Consider the following 20,245-nt stretch of genomic DNA (forward strand, 5'->3'; position numbering starts at 1 on the left):
TCAGCAAATTAGCAATTGATATTTGTGTACAAGGTAAGTATGCAGTGTGTTACATGTTTGTGGGGAAGCAGAAGTTGTAATTAAGGCCCTTCAACAAGGTTATTTTTAGCAAAGCTGAAAATAGAGCCCAGGTCCTTAATATGTCAGATCCTACTGTTATCCACTGAGAAAGAAATTGGCAAATCGATGTGCTTGGGAATGCTGTTTCTAACTGCTAGACGTACTCCTCTCCCAGAGTCAGGAATAGAAAACAGGGGCTCTCTGACTGTGTTGCCCCTGTTCTAACTACTAGATTACATTCTCATCCCAGACCTGGGAATTAATCCAAGAAGTCCTAATGCCCAACCACCTAATTATAGTGGCTTTATATAAAGGATAATTAGCTCAAGTTATAGGGGCCTGCATGTATTGTATCATATATGACACATATAACAGACACAAGATCCATATTTCAGTCATTTGTCTCACATTTTCTTTGCTTTTGTCACAAATTTGAAGGTTGAGAAGAATGATGGTGGATGTTAGAGAATTGGCACTGCATCTTTTTTGAGGGCAGCCTGTGGCTTCAATTTTACTCAAAACAATTGGAAACAGTGACCATCTTTAGTAGGGGCACAAACCTACACTCCCCTACTAGTGTAGTAGTAATATCTTTAGTGAGAGCATGAGCTTCAACCCCCTACTTAGATTGGTAAGCTCTTTGGGTTAGGGGGCATCTTTTTGTTCTGTGTTTGTACATCACTTAGCACACTGAGGTCCTGCTCCATGACTGGGGCTCCTGGACATTACTACAGTACAAATAACAAATAGTAAATTATGGGAACAGCGACTATTTTTGAGTAAAGGAAAATTGTGAATATAATGTAAAGAGAGAGGCAAAAAATAATAAATGTGCTTAATTATAAACTAGTATTTTCAAATATATACTCCAAAGGTAGTGGCAATGAGTTTTAACTGGATATAAAGTTTGAAGGCTAATAATCCATCCATTTCATTGCAAAGGGGATTTGAAAAAAGGTCAGACACTGGAAATTCCTTAAAGGTCCCACTTTTCTGAAATTTAACTCCTAAACTAAGTAACAGATTTAGTTTAAAATTTCCAGAGGTTTCAGCTATTCCATTCAGAAGACATACTAGAAATTTGGGGAAGATGCACATTAAAACAAAGATGGAATCCTTGCTTTAAGTAAAAAACTGAACCCAAACTTAATAATAATGCAGTAATATAGCAGTGCAATAGCACCACTATAATTTAACTGGCACAACAGATTAGTATAGTTCAACAACAACACAGCTATTCTGTTGTCCCAGTAATAGCAGTGATTTTGAGACTCTAATGCAAACTTCTGAATCTGAATAATTCCAGGTTTCAGAGTAGCAGCCGTGTTAGACTGTATCCACAAAAAGAACAGGAGTACTTGTGGCACCTTAGAGACTAACAAATTTATTAGAGCATAAGCTTTCGTGGACTACAGCCCACTTCTTCGGATGTCGCTTAATGCATGTCTGTCATGGGCCGCTCTTTGCATATCCTCTGCTAAATCCCATAATTTTTCCATCTCTGAGTAATTTTTGGCAGAGGGAGTCTTTTGGTCGGCTCTTTTTATGTGTTCCTCCAGCTGCCCAATGCACGTCTGCCATAACAGATGCTCTGGCTTCATTCTTAACACATGTGCCAGGTATTTTCATCATATTTTCTAGATAACTTTTTTGATAAGGGGTTGTTGATCTCTCTGACAAATCTTGGCATTTCTTATAAATTAATTCCATTTAATACCTAGTATTTTCTTGAGGCATATGTTATCTTGGAAGTCTGTCCAACTGTCATTGAGAGAGTTTTCAGGGAACCTTTTTTCCACCAATGAATGGTGCATTTGTCCTTTGTTTGGAAGGGGGAAAATGTGATTGTGAATTAAGGGAGTTCCACAAAACTAGCATACTCATTCTGTAACTCTGAATTCTGCAAAGAGCTGCCTCTGTTGCACCATTTATTTATGTTGGACCTGAGATTGATAGAAACATGAATCTGACTAAAAATATAAGTCTTTGCACGTAACGGTAGTTTGGTTAATGGAGTATGTAACTTCAGAGAGATCTGGCCAAAATCTTCATTTTGGAAATGGAAGTGTAGTTTGGTCTGTTTGGAACATTATCAAAGCTCTAGGGAGACTATGTACTGGGTTAGTCGTTTGCTTTGCTTGATATAAATTAACCTCCCATCTTGGTATGCCTATATCATTCAGTGAATCAGGATTAGCCGCAATCATTTTACACTTACTGACTGGAACTCACCCGGTAAATCAGAGAGAGAAGGAAACTATTTGCCTTCAGTATGTGAAGCTTATTTGCCACTTAGCTCCAGTGCTGACTTTGTTGCCTTCAGTGAGGTTTATTTGTATGTCAAATAATTCTCCTCTCCTCCTTCACAAACTTTAGAAGCAACATTAAAATGTTGACTGAATGGGCTCTCCACATATGGCATTTGAGAGGGTTTTTTATTAGCTTAAACTAGCACATGTGTTTTCCTGTGAGGTGTATTAAGTGCCTGGACTACAGGTTTAGTGTGTGACTGTTATTGCAGCTGTGTGGAAGAGCATGATGCATATTCCCTGGAGCAGACCTGGGAGAGAATTCAAGTATGTTGAGGCACAAGCAAGTTGTGTTTATGGAAATGTCAAATAGAAATATGGTACATGAACTCTTATCAGGGAGTGTGATACCAATAACTGACCAGTGATTGCCCACATGTGTAAAAAGAATGCCTGGCTTCTGATCACCTTGAATTTTTGTTTAAAAGCTTAACAGCCTTCTCTCACCTCACCTTCCACTGATTCTGAAAAAGAACCTATTCAAAATTCACTTTCTCCTATGGCAGAAATCTGGTGGTGGTTGAAATAAAAATAAATTAATTTGAAATTTAATAATAGCTAAACTTTTATTGCAGAATATTGTCATTACTTGGGATAGAAATCTAGCTCTGGGTTAGCTGATAATCTGTTTAAATCGCATCCTGCTATTGGTGATTTACCTCATTGTTGGAGTCATATCATTTTCAAAACTTATCTTACCTCAAAATATGAGTTGCCATCTAGCCTCACACAATACAGGATGACGAGAGAGGAGATGCTACTCAAGTTTAAAAATCTGTATCTCTTTTCTCTCTCCCATCCTGTTTTCAGTGGTGGTGCTTCTCTTTTCTTGTCTCTCCCTCTTTTGGCCTAGTTCTCCCCTCCCCATACAGTGCTGTGTTCCCTTCCTTTGCACCCCAATGTTTTAAGGGCTCAGTCCTGCAAAGTGCTGAATACCCTCCACTCCTATTGAAGTCAGTAGGAGTTGAAGGATCTCATGCCTCACAGGCCAAGTCTGAAGGTGGTGGTGGGGGTGGTTTTTTTTTTAAATTTTATTTATGATGTTAACACCAAGCAGGGCCGGCTCCAGGCACTAGCCTGGAAAGCTGGTGCTTGGGGCGGCCGCTCCGGAGAGGGGCGGCAGGTCCAGCTATTCGGCGGCAATTCGGCGGACAGTCCCTCACTTCTGCTCGGAGCAAAGGACCTCCCGCTGAATTGCCGCCACAGATCGCGATCGCACCTTTTTTTTGGGGGGGGGGGGGGGGCGGCTTGGAGTGGCCCCAACCCTGGAGCCGGCCCTGACACCTAGAGGCCCCATTTGAGATTGTGGCCCCATTGTGCTAGATGAAGAATATAAGAGCAGTCCCTTACCTTCCCCTCCGGTCATCTGCCTCTTCTACCCACCCTCAAACTCATTCATCCCCAACAACTTTCTTCTCCAGCAGCTCCAGGCCCACTGCTCCCTCCTGTTCTTCATTTGGAGAAGGAAAGGGCATGGGTACTAGGAGCTATCTTCATCTCTGTTCTTCCTGCCATCTACTTGCAAAGAGGCGCAGGAGCGGAGCTGGGGCCCGGCCTAGCTCCCCTGAGCACGCTGAATCAGAAGCCATGTTTACATTCTTCAGAGGCTGAATTGGGGCTGGAAATGTGAAACTGAGGAGCACCATGGACCCACGGCATTTCCTAGCAAACCCTCTGGAGGCTCTGGTCATGATCTGCACTCCTGCCCTACACAGTAGAGAGGGACAGTACCTCCATATCCTGTGGCCTGATGCCTATAAGTAGGGCCCTACCAAATTCAGGGTCCATTTTGGTCAATTTCACGGTTATAGAAATTTAAAAATAATAAATGTCATTACTTCAGATATTTAAATCTGAAATTTCACATTGTTATAACTGTAGGGGTCTTAACCCAACTCTGAAGGCAGCAGTACAGAAGTAAGGGTATGGTATGGTATTGCTACCCTTAATTCTGTGCTGTTGCTGGCAGGCGCTGCCTTTAAAGCTGGGAGCCTGGCCAACAGCCACTGCTCTCCAGCCACCCAGCTCTGAAAGCAGTGCAGAAGTAAGGGTGGCAATACCGCGACCCTCCTAAAATAACCTTGCGACACCCCTGAAACTCTCTTTGGGTCAGGACCCCCAATTTGAGAAACGCTGGCTTCCCCCGTGAAATCCGTATAGTATAGAGTAAAAGCACACAAAAGACTAAATTTCACACGGGGAGACCAGATTTCATGGTCCGTGACACGTTTTTCACGGCTGTGAATTTGGTACCGATATGCAAAAAGACCAGGTTGCATTTATCTTTTTGCTGCTTTATAGCTCTGCAAACTGAGGGCTAATTTTCTGTCCACTACATCACCCTTTGTTCTCTTCCTGTGCTACTGCTTCCCAAACTTCTTCCTCCTGTTGAATAGTGATTTTTCCTTTGACATATTAACCTGCCTTTGTCTAATTTCATTTTTCTAATAACTTTTGGTTCTTTGTCTTCTTTTTCAGTCCCCATTGATGTTTGCAACTCCTCTCAATTTAGTATCATCTGCAAATGTAGTTAACATCTGTAATGATGTTGTACAAAACTTAAGTGAGATGCTGAGAGCCATGTCCCCAGCTCAATATTTTACTCCTTTTTTTTACAGGCCTTCAACATTTGGTATTCTGCAGATTCAAATCCTGTTAAATTAATTCTGAGGGGAGTTTGTGACAGACTATCAACTGATTAACTAAAATTTACATATTCACACACAACGTGCTTTAAATGTAATACTCAATGCTGCCTTTACTATGGAGCTGTGACAGCATTTCCATAATTACCCCTGCTGCTCATCATGTTACAGTACCATACATTTAATCAAACTAAAGGTAAATGTTGAAATAACAAATCAGTAATCTAGTGCAAGGGGAAAATTTGGACTTTTTCCTCTTTAAATTTAAAAATGTAGGGTCAGATTTTGCTCCAGTTTAGTGGCTGTGCGAGGGCATAAGGCACCCTCTTACCTCCCCTTCTCTCAATTGTAGGGAGGAGAGCAGCATCTGCTACATATCCTCCTTCCCCCTGTGCAAGTGGACAGGGACTATCCCGATGCATTGGCTAGCATACCTAAGCCAGTGTGCCAGGGATAGTACACTGTGTCAGGCATAGGCCTGGAACAGGCTACTTCCCTTTGTGGAACATTTATCCCAGAATTGTCATTAGTGAGGCCTAAACAGTGAACTTAATGACAATTCTGGGATAAATGTTCCTTTGTTGTTGTTTGGGATGAAATTAAATCAATAATTCCAAGCACAGCTGCTGCATGGTGTGTGTCTTATATTTTTGTGTGTCGTTGGTTTTGCTTGACTTGAGTAGTAATCAGTAATCAGCAATCAAATTAAGATTTGGATGAAATAGTTTGACCAACATGGACAGAGGGGTTGTTCTGCTAGAGGACAACTCCCCAGATGCATCTATAGCACAGGTTTATCCCTCAGTAATCTGAGGGAAAACATCCCTGCTCTCACCAAGTAGGGAAATTATGCTAGAACTTTGCTAGGAAGGACCACTCTTCAACATAGTCATTGTTAGCATAAATTTTTAACCGTAGCATGGACAGTAGTTCTGTGGGACCAAGTTGCTCAGCATACCCATTTGGAGGGAGACAAGTATTTATGGGCCTGTTGGTATCCCCTACATCCATCTATCCATCCAGGCATGGTAACTATATGGCCTTCATTACAGTAGTGTCTGCGCATCTCACAATATCCTCTTCAGATAGGGAAGTGCTGTCACCCACATTTTACAGATGGGGATCTGAGGCACAGAGAGACTGTGATTTGCCCAAAGTCATGCAGGATGTCTGTAGTGGAGGAAGGAATTGAACCCTGGTCTCCTAGGAACCAGGCTAGCACCATAACCATACTCATCTACATGTGGAGGATCACCTAAAATGCTAAAGGGAGGGGTTCAGCTATAACCCTTTTCCTGGGCTCTGTGGAGGATGCACAGGTGAGCAGGCCTGGAGTAAGGCTAAGGTAGTGTGTGTGGGAAATACACATTCCGCTTCCTGCTCTGGAGCTCAAGGTGAAGAAGGATATCCTGAGACTATAATACTTTTCCATACTCCCCCTTCCAGGCAGGGTTCCTTTTTTAAGTGGGAAGAAGGGTTCTGAAGACACCTGAGGTCTGGGGACTTCCTGGCAGCACCATTCCAGTCAAGTCATCCTTACAAGATGTGGGACCTGAGCTGCAAAGAAGTCCCTGGTCTCCCACAGCTCATTTGATAGGGAGAAGAGGGAGGGGACCAACCTTGCCTCTTCAAAGAGATAACCAGGGTGATATCTATTCAAGGGAAAAGAACTTCATGGAGATTTCCTCCCTTATAGGGCCCCATCTTGCAAGTTTTCCACAGAAGGAGCAATCAGGCTCTAAATTTTCTACATGGCACATTCAAAATACCCCCCTTACTGTCTTAAATCTGCAGATGATTCAGCAATGTGCATGTACAAAATGTACCAAAAATCCCTAGCAATTGTTAAAAATTAGAGCTGTTCAAAATTTGTAAAATGAAAAATTCATCTGTTGAAAAATAGCATTTTTTTTCAAAAAACATTTTATTTGAAATTTTCCATTGTTTTAAAGAAAAGTGAAAAATGAAAATATTAAAGATTTCATTTTTTTCTCCTTCCATTTTTTCCCCTCTGTGTTTCCTATTTTCTTTCAGTCATAAAATGAAAAAGGGGGAAAAGGGACGGAGAGGAGGCAAAAGTGAAAATTAACAGTTTTTGAAAACAATTTCACAAACAAAAAATTGTTCCTTTTTGAAACCCATGGAATGAAACATATTTTTAAATTTTTCATTAAAACTCTTCACAAATTTTCAACCAGCCCTGTTTAAAATGAAGCCTGCACTGAATTCTGTTTACCTCTGCAATCTGGCTTCAAACACAAAATCTCCACATTAATTAGTATATTTGAAACTACTGATGTCTAATGATCTTTGTGCTATGGGCACAGTAGGGGGCAGAATTTGGCCCTTAACTGATATTGTAAGATCTATCTTCATATTTCACTTTAAGTGCATAAAATGAAGCTCTTGCAGGGTAAGTTATAATATTTAGGCTGATAATGGATAGATCCTTCCTTATAAATGGTGGTGCTGCAGTTTGGGTAAGACAGATAATGGTTTAGTTTTTTTCTTTCTGAAAGAAACGATCCATTTAATAAATTGGATGTCCATTGTGAAAGGGGGGGAAGATTTATGAATTGCACAATGCAGGATGAGGAGGAGGAGAATCAGCTTTTTATGAAAATGAATGATGTAGGCTGTTGAATAAATACCATAAGATGAGACAGCAGACAGGGCAAAAATAATCATTTATGGGAAAATGGTTAGCCTCTGGGTAAACAGTGTTAATCATGCAAAGTTTCCTATCAGAAAAAATATAGACTGCATGGCTTACACTGAATCTTTAATGGTTTCTGACTGTTCCTTTCCACTCTGGATCTGCAGTAAGGGAGATTTAGGTTCGATATTAGGAAAAAATTTCTAACTATAAGGATAGTTAAGCACTGGAATAGGCTTCCAAGGGAGGGTGTGGAATCCCCGTCATTGGACGTTTTTATAAACAGGTTGGACAAACACCTGTCAGGGGTGACTTCTTGAAGTCCCTTCAGCCCTACATTTCTGTGATTCTGTAATATATTGTCTGTACTACAAAAGGGGTGCATGTGTGTACGCGGTAGAGAGAGGAGAAAAATACACACACACGTTCTGGGGTTGAAATCCTGCCCAATAGAAGTCAATGGGAGCTTTGTCATTGACTTCACTGAGGCCAGGATTTCACCCCTGTCTCTTTTAAATACTGTGAACTGGATCCTGCAAGGTGCTGAGCGCACACTGGCATTTAACCAGCAAAAGCACTTAAGCATGTGCTTAAAGTTACGTATGTGAGTAGTGCTGTTGAATTCAATGGGATTTAAGTTGTGTGTGTGTTTAAGTACTTGGCTGGATTGGAGTCGTACTGCTCCACCCTCTTCTGCAGGATAGAGCCCTCTATGAATTTCTTCCAGAGACTTTTATGAAGCCCTGAAGTCCATGTTCCTGAAATATACAGAAATGAGTTATTTTATCATTTTGGCAGACATGAGGAGGTTGACACTTCCTCTTACTTGCCAAATATTCCAGCTTTAAAGACCAGTTAATAGAACATTCTGTGGAAGGGTGGGGGGAAGATGTCCCTGTAAGCATAACTGAGTAACTCCAAACTAAAATCAGTACCATAAACTAAGTGTGAAGGCTTGGTGTCATTTATGTGCACAAATTCCTGCTCAATCTCATCTTTAACCTTTTGGATGTTGTTGCCGAATACACTGTGTTATGAGGAAAGGCTTGTCAAAGATGACAGTATGTGAAAACTCCAGTCAGAAACACAGGTGCTCAGAGAGTGTGCCTTAACATGCAAAGTTATGCCTCAGAACTGACACACCTGGGGCCTGCTCCAGTGTCTGTTGAAGTCAGTGGAGAAACTCCCATTGCCTTCACTGGGATTTGGAGTAAGCTAGTGAGTAGAAAACTAAGGACATCAAGGCTCAGGTTTTCAAAAGTGCCTAAGGGAGTTAGGTGCCCAACTCCTATTGAAATTCAATAAGATTTAATTGTCTGGTTCCTTTTGAAAATTCCAGTCTAAAAATACATACCAGCAGGATCTTCATGGACCCCAGAGTTATTGTATTATGCTCCCAGTTGTGATTAAGGGGGAAATAGAAAGGCAAAACAATCAGCTTTTCCAACTCTCTTTCATCATAAGCTTCACTTATTCAAAACATGAGTAGGTTTGGGTAAATATTATTTCATTCTAATTAAAAACATTTATAAAAGGCTTTACTGATGTCCAGTAACTTAGGACTAATTTATGGAACCCTGAAGATAGAAGCGTGATACCATTGCCCTGTTTTTAATGTTTTCCATTGCTATTAGTTTAACCCACATCAGTCAGTGCCAAATATGCTAGATAAGGAATTTTGGCAAAGAACACTAAACTTTCTAAAGTAAAAATAAAGGCTCTGCAGGAGAAGCTAAAATGTTTTGGCTTTTAACGTTTTTTTTTAAATGTTGTTTTTAACTTGTAAAGATTGAGTGTAAGATATTTGAAAAAACAAAAATTAAACTGAAACCTCCTATATATTATATAACAGTTTTTGGCACTTTCAGTTTCTCAATATGCATTCTGAGTATGAGGAAAACATAATTTTCTTTCTTTCTTTCTTTCTTTCTTTCTTTCTTTCTTTCTTTCTTTTAAATCTCCGCTACAGTCAAGTCAGGACGTTTACCTTCTTGTTGACTTTGTCTCCAAGTCTGTGTGCTTACCTGTTTGCCTAGGCTATCTGATCTTGCTGCATTCTATATAACATAGTGCAACTTCAAGGGAAAATCCTGCGATTCCTTTAAGAGAACAATGAGGGGACTGTCTATTCTAGGTGAAAAAGTTACTTGAAACAGTTGTCTGTAGTGTCTTGAGGTTGCCGGGCCTGCACAATACTATGCATCCACATGCATACAGGTGCTTTCTCAGTCATTTTGCAAGCATTGCTTGTGTCCCCCTGTGGAAGGGGAACCATAAGAATTACAGCTGTACTGGTTCAGCAGGCCCTCCCAACTCCATTCCATAATGCAGTGCCTTGTGTTTGCAGCAAAAAGTCTCCTCTTCCAAATCAACCATTCTTTCTCATCTACCCTGTTTACCCTACCCTTTTCCCTTCCATTTTTCCTTCTCCTCCCTTGTTTTTTCACTCTGCTGGTTTTGTTTTAAATCTTCTTGTATTCTTGTTCCATTATTGCTAGTCCATGGGTCACATGCAGAAACACATTGGCCTTTTCTGGACAATGCATTCAGTGGTCGTGTGCTAACCAAGCAGCCAGAAAAAGTATTCTGCAATAAATAATGGGCCAAATTCATCCCTAGTGTAACTCAGATTTATTAAAAGTCCAGGTGTGAGATGTGACTTACAGTCCTGTTTCATACAAGGATAACTCTTCATTTCATTGATTTGACGCCTGATTGACCCCAGTGTGAGATGAGAATCAAGCCCCCAACATTTGCTCAGTTCGCTTTTGTAAAATAGTGCATATTATTTTAGAAAATTACCATAAAAATCACCAAAACCTCAGCTACTGAAGGATTGTGAAGGGAATATTCCAGTAGTTTATGAGGACAGCTGAATTTGTCTTTAAAATAACTCAGGACAGTCATTACAAATATCAATAACTTTTCTCACTCCTGTCTGCAACTTATCTGGCAGCTAACGTATAAATGTAGTGACAAAAATTCATCCGTCTCCTCCTCCCCCACTAGATTATTTATTTGGCTTATACAAGGCAAGATATTAAAAACACTTTTGTCTGTCACACCGCCACGGGTAGGGGAGGGGGAATTTGCCAGTTGCTAATGGATACCTGGAGTTTTTGTGTATGACCATGAAGAACAGCTTGTGCACTTTCACCCCTGATGTTCCCTGAATAACTTGGGTCTCATTTAGGTCAATAAGCCTTTATCAAAACGTCAGGAGTGAAAAATGTGTCTTGGTGTAAGCCGACTGGTCGTTCCCTCCAGTCACAGGAGTCTATAGAACAATCAATGTTCTCTAAGCTTGTCTGCATGTCACGCAAAGAACTGGATGACAGTAACCATTGACTACATGTCTGTTTCATTGTCTTTGGGACAGCCCACATTTGCATACTTGCCAGTGTTCCTGTTATCCAATGAACCATGGAGAGTCTTTAAAAAAAAAAAAAACCACACAACTCTAATGCAAATTTCGCACACAAAAAACACACACATTTAAAAAAACCAACAAAACACAGCCAAGGATTTGGTTTCCCCCTTCTTGTTATAATAATGAAACTATAATCTTGATAATCCTACAGTTTTTGATACAAAAATTGCATTTGTTATTGTGCATAAAATTTAACTTTCCCATTTTTCCTTCCAAGAAAATCTTTTCTTTTTTGGTTTTGTTAATCCCTATTGGGCAGTCTGAACACTATTGTGTGAACCACACATATGAGTTGAGGCCATAGGTTTGTTGCTCAAATAACTTCTTTTGTATGAAAGAAACAGCTAGCTCTCTGCTTAATGATTTGTCATTGTCTTTCACTGAGGGAGTTTCCTTCATATTAGTCATGAAAGAGGCTATATTAGCCTGCTACAATATAGAAATGTACTAATATATTAGAGCTTGTTGATTATATCTTATAAATCAGTACAATGTCATAAAATAGACAACAGTCTTGTCCTAGTACTAATCACTATTTTAATAGACAGGATAGTGTTCTCATTTGCATTTCAGTGTAGGTTTAAAATGTATTTAATTAAGCTAAACAAAAGGGGAATCCTACTGCATGTGAAGTTACTGTGTTAGGCATAGTATATTGTATTGTTTTATACTGTGTTACAAATGAATGCCCATTAGGTTTTCAAAAAATGTTGTTGTGTAACAAATGTTTCTGAATAAAATTCTCCCAAGGTTTCCTGTTTATTCCTTCCACACATTAGAAGTGACTATGGTCCAGTTCCTCAGCTGATGTAAATTGGCCAATATCCATCTTTACAGCAGCCAAGGATCCAGCCAATATCATTTAATTTTCTTGAACCTGGAAACCTCTCAGGAGCACAGTAACTTTGCAGACAATTGTGATAGCTACCCTCATGCACCTAGCAACAGCGTACAGAAAGCCCGGGGCATTAGAGCTCGTCATGTTAAGAGAAGGAATGTTGGCTGATATCCTCCTGCCTTTTGAAAAATATTGTAGTGTCTTTAACTTGCATCTGCACAACTTAGCACCAGGGATGAGCAGTTTAATGCACCATCAGAATGCTGGAATTTTAGAGCCCAGTCCGACTCCCATTAAAGTCAGTGGACTGGGCCCATGATAAATAAGAATCATTGCTCTTTTTTCCCCTCAGCAGCCCTATTGCTCTTTTAACCTCTAAAGCAATACTCCGATTGACCAGTATTTCGCCTTAAGTATTTTAATTGATTAAAAATCAATTACACTTGTGTTTAAGCTAAAAGTGGTCACTTTCTTCAGCGCATTTCTTTTCCCATCATCAGCATCATCCAGTCGTGCAATATCATGACATACAGGCATAGATGTCACAGACTAGTAATATTATTTAGCCTTAGAGGACAAATGTTGATTAGCGGCATGCCCTATTCTCTTCAGCAACAATTGGGCTCCTCAGATGCCGAAGCACTGCTTGGCTTTTGTCATTCTAGTTTACTCAGACACCAAACTGCTCCAACAAACCATTGGTGTATGCAGTGTTGTTGTCGCTGTGTCAATCTCAGGATATTAGAGAGGCAAGGTGGGTGAGGTACTATCTTTTATTGGACCAACTTCAGCTTCTCTCTCTCACCAACAGAATTTGGTCCAATAAAAGATATTGCCTCGCCTGTCTTGTCTCTCCAACAAACCAAGCAGTTTAGTTTTAAAATATAATTAAAAGGTAATAAAATGTTATACCTCATGAACATTTTAACATGTTACATGCCAAGTCCTGGGTATTTTCATTTAGAAGCCACAGCTTCTATTAAAGGTGGTTATTTTCCCTTTTTGCTCTAAATAGGGGATGATTTCTACTTAGAGCTAAGCTCGGCTATTCAGTGAGGCCAGATACTAATTGAATGTGGCTTCTAAATAAAAGAAATATGGGATTGCAACTTTCTGTTACTTCGAAAAAAATATAATCAAAACTCCTTCACCTGCTAATTGACAAAAAGCTACTGTCTGGGGATTTAAAAAAAAAAGTGCATTGAAAATCATACTGAGTAAGTTCCAATTTTGTATCATTCTTTCCCTGAGAGATGCAAATGGATGTTAGACCCTTCCATTCCATTCACTGTACACTTTGGAAACTCCTGGGTCAGTCCCCTGAAATGTTTAAATATTCAGTCTGGTAGTGTAGCTGTCACAGAACTGTGTTTTAACCAAATTTCTGAACCATATTCTTGTATATTTCTTACAAAAGCTCAGAACTTTAGCCCCATTTTGGACCATAGTTATCCACCTTTACTTCACTTTGTTCCATAGGTGAACTCCTAACCCTGCTTAAGACTCCCATTGACTTTAGGGGCTGGGGACAGGATTTCACCCCATGTTTTAAAACTGCCTGGAAACTATCAAGCTGTAACCTGGTATCAGAAATGTTACTTTTAAAAGTGTGGGTTGCACTTAGGCTATAAAAGGGTGGGTAAATGGCTGGCTAAGATGATACTGCAAATGGTGTGTACAGTGTACTTTTTCTGGAAATGAGATATACTAGCAAAATATTTGTCTTGTGAATGTAGAGTCTGCTTGTTTTCTTTGGCTAAGTCAAGCAACTTTCTGTTTGAATTATTGAAGCCAAGTAAATTTATGCAGAATGGTTTCAGGTTTAGCACATAGAGAAGATCCAAACAGCATGCCATTCTGGTATTTAAACATATTCTTTATCATACATTTCCCATTGCTTACACAGTTTTCCTGAGGTTTTGTAGTTTGGATCTTCTTGGCATATTGCATACTTTTCTTCTTTCCAAGTTTTACATTTCATTTTCTGTGTTCCTTAATGTCATCTGAAAGAAGAGAGAGAATATGTAAACTAGAAAATTAATCTAGTTCCCTATCTTTTTTTCCCCTAGGAAATTGTATTAGTGGTGTTTTTTGGAACGGAGTATGTGGTTCGCTTATGGTCAGCAGGATGCCGTAGTAAATATGTTGGATTATGGGGAAGGCTTCGTTTTGCTAGGAAGCCTATTTCTATCATTGGTAAGTATACATGATTTGAACATGTCATAATTACTGAGAAAAAGCCACATTCCTATAAACACCTTGAACATTTAAAAATAAATGGAGTTTCCCTAGAGATTCCAGCCAAGTTAGAACAAGAACATTTGTCACTAGTATCTGCGCAGAACTGAACGTTCTGAGGAATCTGTGGCATTGTTAGTTCCTTCTTTTAAAGAAAAAAAAATCTTTCAACTTGATTCTCTTTCCCAGAAAAGAGACTTTCCTTTCGCAGTTGAACTGAAGTTTTGCCAGAAATAAGACTTGCATACAATCCTGTCTCCCTAAATGGCTTCTATAACTTCAGCATTGCGCACATCTTGTAATCGCTGCAACTGTTTATTTTTAAACAAACTAGGGTTACCATACGTCCTCTTTTTCCCGGACATGTCCGGCTTTTCGGCAGTCAAACCCCCATCCGGGGGGAATTGCCAAAAAGCCGAACATGTCCGGGAAAATCGTGGCTCTGCTCCTCCCCGACTCTTCGGCTCTGTTTAAGAGCCGGGCTGCCCGAGCGCTACCAGCTTCGGGCAGCCCCCGTGCCTCCGGACCCTGCGCCTCCGGAGCCCGGGAGGGGAAGTTCCCGGCTGGGGGCGCAGGGTCCGGAGGCATAGGGGCTGCCCAAAGCCCGAGCGCTACCGGCTTCACGGTTTGCCGGGCAGCCTCCAGACCCTGCGCCCCCGGCTGGGCGCTTCCCCTCCCGGGCTCCAGCTGCGCTGGGGAAGCACCGGCCGGGGGCACAGGGTCTGGGGGCTGCCCGGCAAACCGTGAAGCCGGTAGCGCTGGGTCAGCCCTTTCCCCATGGCTGGGAGTGGGAGGGAGGAGGGGGCGGAGTTAGGGCGGGGAAGGGGTGGAGTTGGGGCGGGGCTAGGGGTGGGGAAATGGGCGGGGCCAGGGCCCGTGGAGGGTCCTGTTTTTTTATTTATTAGATATGGTAACCCTAAACAAAACCAAATGACCTCTATATGTTAGGTCCATCTTAATATTTTAATGTTAGTTTACTCTGTTTTTGGATTGAGCTACCTAGAGCACACTGGTGTCTGGCAGGTGACATGTAATTATAAACTATTATTTTCATGCTCGTAGGGTGAGATTTTTTTTTTCAAAGGCACATGTGGAAGTTAGGCACCCAGCTGCCTTTGACTTTCAGTGGAAGGTGGGTGTTTAACTGGCCTGTGTGGCCTTTAAAATCTCCTCCTTAATTCCTTGAATGCTTCAGCTAGTAAAGATTTTCAGAATACTTACCCTTCAGTTCTTGTTTTTGTTATCCTTTGTCATATTTCTTATGGTAGCACCTAGGAACCATAGACAATCAGAGTCCTACTCTGCTAGGCACTGTACAAAGAGTAGTAGACAGTGCTTGCCCTGAAGAATTTACAATCTAAATAGACAAGACAGAGAAAGGGGTTTAGTTATACCAGTGGGCATCCATATCTTCATGGGGATGACTGCAAAATTTCTAAAGGCAATGGACAAAAATGCTGCACCCTAGTAATTCATAAGAGCACAGAATTGTTCATTAATTCATGGCTTAGCCTCTCTATGTCTGTATTACATAACTGTATTCCATATGTGACTGTAAGTGTCATGCGCCTTTGACTGCTTCCCCAGGGCTCTGTCCGTTAATCCATCTCTCCTGAAATTACTACTAGCATTCCAAATCCCTGAGCAGCTTCAAACAGTGGCCTTTAAAAAAAAATGCTGTAAAGTTATTTCCTTCTTTTTCCAAAATGTGTACTTTCTTCCCAAAATTACCCTTGCCTGGGCCCAGGCTTTACAATGTTCTGCCCTAGAGCAATGGCACTCTTACGATACTTTAAGGATAGATCTCTCTCAAACTGTGAGGATTTTATATGCCAGTTGTTGCAATCCAGGGCAAGTGACCCTGTATTCTCCCCTCCGTGATCCAACTAGGGCACTCACTCTAGGATCCTGGCTCCTCAGTTGTCATCTCTCTTGGGTGGAGACCCATGTCTCTCTCTCTTCTGAGCTGGGGTTTTCCAGTCTGCACAGTTCCCAGCCTACACTGTGGTATCCCCAGCAAGACAGACTGCCTGCACCTTGCTTTCTCTCCAAAGGCTATAAACAGTGTAATTGCCAATGGTTACAAGTTACCTCACAGGTCTTTCTAAGCAAGCACCTTTGTTCTTAAGATAAAAGCTTTACAGAGAAAACAATAAAAGAACCTACACACATTCTAAAAGGCTTACCAGAGGTCACCCTAACGGTAACCTTGGACTCTGGTAGGTTTCAGTCCTTCCAAACCTTCCCCAAGGATTGCCCCCCTCTTTGGACAGAAGGCCCAGTTTGTTTGCTGGATCAGAAGGAAGGCCCTCAGTCAGTTTAAACACAGGCTGTTAATCCAAAATCTTTTTTGTCTGTTGCTCCCTGGAAAATGCATTGTAAACTATATAAATATGTGAGCCTCTCCAGGTGGTGGTTCCTCTCTGGAAGCATTACAACCTTAGTGAATTTGCCTAATCATCTCCCTCTTTTCTTACTTCCTGGAGGAGCTGTGGTCATCCTCTCCCAGGGAATTACATACAATCTCTGGCCCACAATGATACATACACTTAATACAGTAAGATCTCACAAAGATATCACAGGTAATTGCCTATCTGCCACACCAGGTAGAGCTTTATGCTATTGGAAGGGAGCGATTCCCAACTTGCTATTGGTATGCAGGACTTGTTTCTATCCTTGGTAGGCTCCAAGATATCAGACCTTACCTCCTGACAATATTCTGCATAGTAAAGCTATTTTAGTTAGTTTTTAGAGGCTTGTAAAATCTATTAGTTACACATTTCACTCTTTTCCGGGTCTCAACCAGTTGGATTCATGTTACTAAGTCGCCTGATTTTATAGATGGGAGTAGTGAAAACCTGTGCCTGTACATTTTAAAAACTGCTATGAGAAAACACTGTATAATATGTAGGGTATATAGAACATATCATTGTTTTTTTGACACTATTGGAATGATCCGTGCCACATCTAGTTTTGCCACTAATTAAAAATTTAGCCATCCCTGACTCATGGCAATAAAACCATTTTTACTACAGAATTATGTATTTTCTTTCTATGTTACAGCAGAGGTGTTGAGATATAGAATCCTAAAACTTTATTTGGATGGTGCGCTCTAAAAATTTCACCCTTCTCACAGTTAAAATAATATCAGCGTTGGATTTAAATCACAATCTTATCAAAGCATTGCATTAAGCCTTGAACTTATTATCTTCACTTATTTTTATTTTTATTTTATTTTTATTTTTATTTTATTTTCCAGATTTAATTGTAGTTGTTGCTTCAATGATAGTTCTTTGTGTGGGCTCCAAAGGTCAAGTCTTTGCAACCTCAGCTATCAGGTAATAATTTATCAATAATTGAAGAGAACGTGGTCTGTTTTATTAAAGGTTTATTATTTCAGTCTCTCCTCTCCCTGTAACAGTTCTTAAATTTTAGAAGTGGTCACCGCTTTGGCATCTGTGTTGACACAACAGACCAGATTATGATCTCAGTTACCAGGCACTGGTGTAGATCAGAGTAATTCCCTCACATCTTCCTACTTATAATAATGAAATTGTATATACCGTAATAACACTAGAGCTTCACAAAAACTTCATCCACAAAATAGTAATGATGCACTCAAATTTTGTTCATGTTTGCCAGCTAGTCATATGGTTTTTACCAACTTTTTTGTTTTTTTGGATATCTACTGAGTTTTTTATGCTGTTCTTAATAGTATATTTGGAGTTAGAGATTGACTGTTGGAAAAGATATTGAGGGAAGTTCCATGTGCCAACAATTGACTGAACATATCTCGTGTGTTCAGGTGGGTCAGCCTGGTAGGTTTCGCTGAATGATGGGTTGAATTTTAGTTGCAGTGATGCTCTGTGACTGTGGTGGCTCTCTACTACAAAGCATATCCTGTAGTTGCTTGGAGCATTATTTCCATGATCAACTATGTAAAAGCTTCTGGAAACTCAAATTGTTCTCCAGCCCAGTAGATGAAAAGACCAAAGAAAAGGTAGCTAAATTTCTAGCTGTGGAAGGTTATCTGTTTCTGCCCACTCTGCTTCCCTTTTGAAACTCTTAAAAGATAGCACCAGATACATGAAGATTAGCCAGGGAACAATCTCCATAATATTCACAATCTGTTTCTAGAATTCATGAATCATTGGGCATTCCTGCCAACCATACAAGTGAAAGCCTATTCCCCTTCCCCCACAGCTGCTCATATTTGTCTAATAGGCTGAGCTGAATAAAAGATGGGGGAAAGGGAGGAACCTGTAAGCTTAATGTAGTAACCTGACTGTGATGTAATCAATGTATTTTAATTTATCATTTGAAAAAAGCTTCCCCTCCCCCTGTATCGCTTCTCTTGTATCCTCAGAGCCTTGTAGCTTCACTTATTTAAAATTTGTATTCCAGGGGTATCCGCTTTCTCCAGATCCTACGAATGCTGCATGTTGACCGTCAGGGTGGCACATGGAGACTGTTGGGATCAGTAGTTTTCATACACAGACAAGTAAGTTAGATCTGACATAGGGACAATGCTTGAACAAAATAAGAAAACAATTTTTCTTGGTTATAGCCATTTTCAGGTCTTCTGTGTCACACCAGTGAACCTGAATTCGGTCATTATACTGCTACAGCACAGACAGCTACTATTCTTTAAAATACATATTGCAGCGTTGCAAAATAGAGGTCTGTGGTTTGCCAGGAGCATTTAATATTAAGTTAAATTAACAGAGGGTTTGAACTGCTGACTGTTATTGAGCTCAAGTTCCCTTGTGATATGGCTCTAAAGAGAGAAACTGCAGAGGTTTGATGCATCAGGAATTAGTCCGGATCCCCTTCTCTTTTGTGTGCCCAATTGCTGTGCAGGAGGAGATAGATTATAATTCACAGGTAATCACTGGGACAGTGTTGTTGCATGTTTTTAACCAACTTATTTATTTTAAATATTATCCTATCATGTAAACATGATGATATAAAAACATGGAATGCAGGCAGATGTCTTCTTGTTGTTAAATATATGAACTTAGGAACATGTGGTGATTGTTTCAATTAATCAAATACTGTTGCTTTACTGTGTTTAAAGGACACAGGTAAATTCCCCAAGTTTAAAATTTTCACATAAGTCCCATTTTCAAAAGTGACTTGGGCACTCAGTAGCCTAAGTTTCACTGAATTTCATTGACTTTCAGTGAGACTTAAGCTTCTCAGTGCCCAGGTCCCTCGAAATTTTTACCTAACAGCTAATTTTCAGTTGCAACCCCACCAGATTTTTTGCAAAAGCCATGAACAGTTATTTTGAAATCCAGTATCTGCGATTGAAGCATACATACATTTCTGTGAAACACTGGGCCAGGTCCTCAGCTGAGTTCTACTGAGCTCACTGGAGCTAGGCTGATTTGCACCAGATGAGAGTCTGAAGATCTATTTGAATAAACTGCTGAAATTAACTTTTTTTACCATTTTAATTATTTTATAGAAAAACTCCAGTGTCACATAGTTCAAAGCTCTTTAACAGTATTTTTATTTGTTTTTATTCTGCTTTCAGGAATTAATAACTACCTTGTATATTGGGTTTCTGGGCCTGATTTTTTCATCTTATTTTGTGTATTTGGCTGAAAAAGATGCTGTGAATGATTCAGGACAAACAGAGTTTGGCAGCTATGCAGATGCCCTGTGGTGGGGAGTAGTAAGTATGGTATATTTTGCAATATAAAATGACAGCTAACATCCTACATTGTTTACTAATATAAAAAAATTCCAGTATGTGTGGGAGAACAGAAGTCAGATTAAAATTGCCTCATTGCTACAGTATCTTCTGTCACTCTTTTTTGATATCATGTGAGGCCATCAGATAATGGTGCAGAAATAGTAAATTGTGGATATTTTATTTATTTTTATTAGTAAAGGGGGGTGAACCCTTTAAAATGATTTGGAACAATCAGGCCGGGCAAATAACTAACATATATATATGTGTTCTCATGAATTTTACTCTTGTCCTCCCTTCTGGTACCTCCTATTGTTTGTTACATTAATTTGTTGTAACTTCTCTTAACATAGGGTTAGTTCCTTTTAGGT

At 40.2% G+C, this 20,245-nt stretch overlaps 1 protein-coding gene across 7 annotated transcripts in view; it reads left to right on the forward strand.

The window, feature by feature from the left end:
* The window catches only part of KCNQ1 (potassium voltage-gated channel subfamily Q member 1), a 553,010-nt gene that overhangs the window by 148,262 nt on the left and 384,503 nt on the right, over positions 1–20,245 (forward strand). For all 7 annotated transcript variants that reach the window (XM_005306858.4, XM_065594691.1, XM_005306857.5 and 4 more), the window contains exons 3-6: positions 14,008–14,134; positions 17,436–17,514; positions 18,581–18,677; positions 19,716–19,856. In XM_005306858.4, the coding sequence (XP_005306915.2) occupies positions 14,008–14,134; positions 17,436–17,514; positions 18,581–18,677; positions 19,716–19,856 (444 nt within the window). The remainder of the gene's footprint in view (positions 1–14,007; positions 14,135–17,435; positions 17,515–18,580; positions 18,678–19,715; positions 19,857–20,245) is intronic.

Source organism: Chrysemys picta, chromosome 4 (assembly GCF_011386835.1).
Source record: "Chrysemys picta bellii isolate R12L10 chromosome 4, ASM1138683v2, whole genome shotgun sequence".
Lineage (NCBI taxonomy): Eukaryota > Metazoa > Chordata > Testudines > Emydidae > Chrysemys > Chrysemys picta.